Source organism: Lycium ferocissimum, chromosome 5, assembly GCF_029784015.1.
Source record: "Lycium ferocissimum isolate CSIRO_LF1 chromosome 5, AGI_CSIRO_Lferr_CH_V1, whole genome shotgun sequence".
NCBI lineage: Eukaryota > Viridiplantae > Streptophyta > Magnoliopsida > Solanales > Solanaceae > Lycium > Lycium ferocissimum.
The window spans coordinates 3,596,361-3,601,970 of NC_081346.1; the positions used below are offsets into that span (position 1 = coordinate 3,596,361).

General features: G+C 37.7%; 1 protein-coding gene and 1 non-coding gene across 2 annotated transcripts; one reads left to right on the plus strand and one right to left on the minus strand.

Annotated features, from left to right (window-relative positions):
- Positions 1–1,259: 1,259 nt before the first annotated feature.
- On the plus strand, positions 1,260–4,634 carry LOC132055491 (uncharacterized). Its single transcript, XM_059447345.1, has one exon. The coding sequence runs from the start codon at positions 1,272–1,274 to the stop codon at positions 4,413–4,415; it is 3,144 nt and encodes a 1,047-aa protein (XP_059303328.1). The 5' UTR covers positions 1,260–1,271; the 3' UTR covers positions 4,416–4,634.
- Positions 4,635–5,538: 904 nt separating this feature from the next.
- On the minus strand, positions 5,539–5,610 carry TRNAD-GUC (transfer RNA aspartic acid (anticodon GUC)). Its single transcript has one exon. It is a non-coding gene; the product is annotated as a tRNA-Asp (tRNA).

Here is a 5,610-nt window from a genome sequence, read left to right on the forward strand (position 1 = left end):
AAACAAAATGAGATTCTTGATGTCGAAAATTAAAAAATCATACTATAATCTTCAATTATCATGAGTCACAACACGTTCTCTTTCAATTATGAAATAATTACCCAATTTACATTCCTTTCCTTCTTTAGCTTTCTTTTGAGTTTCTACGTCTCATTCTTTATTATTGCACTTCTTTTTCTGCCCCTGAGTTTAAATATTCCGTATGTGACTTGGTACTTATTTTTTCCTCACTAGTTAACTTAACTAGTTAATTTTAAGCAAAGAATTTATCGTTTCATACAATTTTCTTATATAATTTTTGGTAATAAGTTGAACATATTATCAAATGAATACAAATAAAAAATAACAATATAAATTGTTATACAATAAAGTTATAGGTGATATAAAATTCCAGGGGCAATTTTATGTACTAATTTTGGATCACGTGAACACATGGTCTCTCCGTAAAACTAGGTATTTTATGTATATATTTTTAAAAATTGGTATAATATTAACTGAGGAATATGTTCTACAAAGGGAGAAAATTTAAATGGTGCACTTGGTTGAATGTTGAGTTATTTACTTAGAGGTCTAGTGATCAATTCCCACTTAATATATATTTCTTTTTTTTTTTTAGTGGTGAACCCATGCTCTAGAAATTCTAGATTTGCCTCTGTTAAAAATTTCCTCAAAGTTCTAGAATTACTAAAGAAAATAGTTGAAGAGGATTGCTTATCACATTCACACAATAATTTTTCCATTCCAAAAGAGCTGAGGAGGTTTAATTCTCTTTAATTTAAGTAAAGTGATTAACTGAGATCTGCTTAGCAATTAAGGAACTCTTTTGTCCTTTTCCGAATAAGAAAAACAGAGATTAGAGAAGTTAGAGACACGGCTTGTAAGAAATAGATTGACTTAAACCTCACTAGTGTCGCCATCATCACTTGCCTTGACTTCAACTTCACACCTTACTCTCTCTACTTACCCTAATAATCAAAACTCAAAATCAAAATCAAATTACCAACTAATCTTTTTCACAATCCCATCTCAAAACCACACTTTCCCTTTGTTTCTAGGTTCCATTTTCTTGCTATCAAGATTTGAGTAAAACCACTGAATAACGAGGTTAGTGCACTTGCTATATATAGCTCTGAACAAAGACTTAATTTTGCAAAGTTCCCAATTTTGTTTTTGCTGTTTTGCTTTGTTCAATCTTAGTTCTAAAGTGGGTTAGTCATGGAATCTTGATTAAAGGGTTGTTTTGCAATTTAGTATTAGCTGTTCTTGGGAAAATGTCTTTTTTTCCTTCTTATTGGACAATGGGCGGTATTATTATCTGGTTGATGTTGCTGTCAGTTGATTTTGTTAATTCTTACATGGTAGATGGAGAGTTAGGACCTAGGACTAGAACTTCTATGACTTACAAATATGAAAGAACTGATGAGGTCAAGAAAGAATGTGCTTCTGTTTTAGCCTATGCTTCTGAATTGAAACCTGATGATGATAACAGAATCTATAGCATAAAACAAGAATTATCTTTTATGAATGGTGATTGGTGGCAAGTGTCCAATGGGGTTTCAGTAATGCCTTTTGATGATAGAGATTCAAAGAGATCATCAGATCGTCGATCCCCGTTGAACTTAGTTTCATTCTGGGTTACTAATGTCGATCGTGCCCATCGGATTAAAAGGTCTGTGAGTGTGAGTGGAATATTGCAGATTGGTATTACCCTTGATGGCTTGTTTTCGAGTAAACCATTCGAAAAAAGTCCTCATTTTGATATATGGCCCAGTCATTCCCAGCTTTCTGTGTCTTTCGAAGGAGTATACATTGAATCGAAAAAAAGTCGAGAAGAAAGAGTGATGTGTTTGTTAGGATCCACCATGTTGCCTTCTCGTCAGCAAGAGTCTACTGATCCATGGGAGTGGGTAAAGGAATCGGGTTATACTAATCAGCCACCACTTATGCAAGATGATCGAATTTTACTCGTGCTTCATTATCCTAAAACAAATACATTGACAAATAGAGCTATTCTAGGAACCATGAAAAGCTTAAACCCAAAGACCAGTTTTAAATACTTTGATGAAGTTCATATGTCTTCTTGGCTCGGAACTTCATCAAAGTATGAATTTGGGTCTGAAAAATTTGTGTCAAAAGCTTGTGATCCGTACCCGTACAAAGATAGTTTGAGTACTGAGATAAATACATATAGAGGGCTTGACTTTTGTAATATTCTTCAAAGATTCACTCACCAAGAAGCCTTAACAGTTGTGCCAAACTGGAAATGCAACGGTACGGATGATTTTTGCAGTCAATTGGGTCCGTTTAAATCAGACAAGGAGATAAAGGCCACGGAGGGGGGTTTTAACGACGTCAAACTTGTCCTTCAAGATGTTCGATGTGATAAAATCACTTTCAAAGATAATGCCACTTTTTCTTTAAGGATCTCTTCCATGTTTAGAGTGGTTTCTCCATTGGAGAATCAGTTCACCGCAGCACAAAGGACTGGGCTTAATAACATGACTCTTTCGGCTGAGGGAATCTGGAAATCTTCCAATGGACAGCTTTGTATGGTTGGTTGCCGTGAAGATAGCAACTGCGATTCTCGAATCTGCTTGTATGTTCCCCTCTCCTTTTCTATAACACAAAGGAGCATAATTATTGGCCATTTTTCCAGCGTTGATGGAAGCAGTAGAAGTTACGTCCCTTTATCATTTGAGAAACTGATCCGCCCAGTTGAGCTGTGGGATGAATATACCGCTTCTCGCCCATACTACAAGTACTCAAAAATCGATGGAGCTGCTACAGTCCTTGAAAAAAATGAGCCCTTCAACTTTGGTTCAATGTTTAAGAAATCACTGTTGACATTCCCAAAACTGGAAGATGCAGATTCTTTTCCCATCAGCCTTTCGATTCTTTCTGAAGATCTCTCTCTTCACACATCGGCAGTTGCCTCTGGTTCAGCTAACCAAAGAGTTGAAATTGAAATTGAGATTCTTTCTCTTGGTCCAATGTTTGGGCCTTTGTCAAATGGTTCGATCGGTGAAAAAGAGAATACTTATCATGCTAAGGCTGAATACACAGAAAAACAGCTTCTTTTAAATGTTTCTGCTCAACTGATTGTCACTGGGACGTCATACAACAACATCTCTTCGCTTTTTGTAGAGGGGCTATATGATCCACATGTCGGAAAGATGTACCTCATTGGTTGCAGGGATGTTCGAGCCTCCTGGAAAATCCTATACGAAAGTATGGACCTTGAAGCTGGATTGGATTGTCTAATTGAGGTGGTTATAGCATACCCACCAACCACTGCTCGTTGGTTGGTCAATCCGACAGCTAAAATATCCGTATCCTCTCAAAGGAATGAGGATGATCCACTCTATTTTAATCCTGTGAACTTCCAAACTTTCCCCATTATGTACAGGAAGCAGCGAGAAGATATTCTTTCCCGCAGGGGCGTAGAGGGAATTCTCCGTATCTTGACCCTCTCTCTGGCACTCTTTTGCATTTTCAGCCAATTATTATACATCAGAGATAATGCGGAATCGGTTCTTTATGTCTCGCTTGCCATGCTAGGTGTCCAAGCTCTTGGCTACGGCCTGCCATTGATCACAGGTGCAGAGGCTTTGTTCAAAATGATGGGTGCTGACGTCAATGAGACTCCATCTGACGATCTTGATAACAGCCAGTGGATCCGTCTGATCGATTATACCGTCAAGGTTCTTGTGCTTGTTGCCTTTTTAGTAACAGCAAGGCTCAGCCAAAAGGTGTGGAGATCCCGTGTAAGATTACTGACAAGGAGCCCTCTTGAACCACATCGTGTTCCAAGTGACAAGTGGGTATTTCTCAGTACACTGGTAATACATGCTGTTGGATATATTGTTGTTTTGTTTATGCACTCCTTTAATACAAGTCAGAAACCTCTTCATGCTGAACATTACGTAGATTCCACTGGAAATTTCCACACATTGAGGGAATGGGAAACTGAGTTGGAGGAGTACATGGGTTTGATTCAAGATTTCTTTTTGCTTCCTCAAGTAATAGGCAACCTTGTTTGGCAAATCAATTGCAAACCACTCAGAAAGCTATACTATATCGGGCTTACATCCGTTAGACTTCTGCCTCATGTATATGATTACATCAGATCTCCTGTTCCTAATCCCTACTTCTCTGAAGAATACGAGTTTGTGAACCCCCGGTTTGATTTTTACACCAAGTTTGGAGACATCGCCATACCGGTGGCTGCAGTTCTTCTGGCAGTTTTAGTGTACATTCAGCAGAGGTGGAATTATGAGAAGCTTAGCGAAACGCTTAAACTGGGAAACATTAAGCTTCTACCAGTGGGGTCCAAAGTATATGAGAGGTTACCTTCTGCTGAAGCTGAACTTACCTCGGGGGTAAATAATCACGTCAAAGACCGGGATGTCAACTGAGTGAGATTTTACTGACTTGATGAGTGAGATTACTCTTGAAAAAGAAAGTTTACTGACCTGTTGTATGTACATTTCGAGCAGTTTTATCGAGTCTTGCAGAATTTTGTTTATTTTCTCAAATATGCTTTCACCTGTCTGATAATGAGGCACATAATTTACTAAAAGTCCTGTGGTACTCCAGTTATTTCAATATTTTAACATGTTTATTATTGACGGCAACACTGATTAGAGATGCAACTATTAGAACTGGATCAGATGTTAAGGATGATGATTCTGGAGAGCTTAGTCGTTGAAAGCTTCACATATGAATTCGGCTAAATCGTCTTCTCTGGATCATGAAAAAAGTATAATGGACCTCGAAGCAGTGACACTAAAGCTAGGACTAATGCTTATATGGACAAGAAATAGTGTCAGAAGTTTAACCAAAACCAAGTAAACATTATGGCCAGTAGTCTGTCCTGTCTGTATGGCAATAGGGCGGGGCGGTTGCGGTAGACTTCAACCCGCCCCGCATGGCATTTTTTTCTATTTGCAACCCAACCCGCCCTGCACCGCCCCGCATAAACCCGCATTTTTTTTTTTTCATTTTGTTATTTAGCTTAAAAAAACTCGCTTAACATTTCAGTTTTCCTAAAAATAGAGAGCTTAATAATTATTTCTCACTCAAGATGTTAATTACAGTGCTTTTTTCATTTCTCTTTTTTTATTCCGTAGAAAATTTTGCACCAAGGATGTTAATAACTCTACTGGATATCAAAGATGAATACGGTAAACATGATATTAGCTTCAATCAAACAATATTGTTTATCATTATTCTGTTATATAATACTTTGCTCAAGTAAGAGTAGAAATATCAGAAAGATCGATAGCTCTGTAATCTTTGCTCTGTTATTTAAAAATAAAAAATAAAAAATGAAACAAAAAAGCGATTTGCAACTCAAAAGTAAGAGCAGAAAGATCAAAATAGAAACAATCAGGGGAAGGATTGCTATGTACAGTAATTTTTATAAAATTGTAGAGGAAACCCGCAAAAATTTTAAAAGACTAGAAAGGGAACCCAGCGAGGAGCTACGACACAATCAAACCCGAACAAAACAAACTGGCCTCAAAAAAAGTGTTTAAACGCCGTTGCCGGGGATCGAACCCGGGTCACCCGCGTGACAGGCGGGAATACTTACCACTATACTACAACGAC

Excerpts from the sequence above, each read along its gene's own strand:
- LOC132055491 (XM_059447345.1), top strand. The coding sequence starts at position 1,272 with ATGTCTTTTTTTCCTTCTTATTGGACAATGGGCGGTATTATTATCTGG.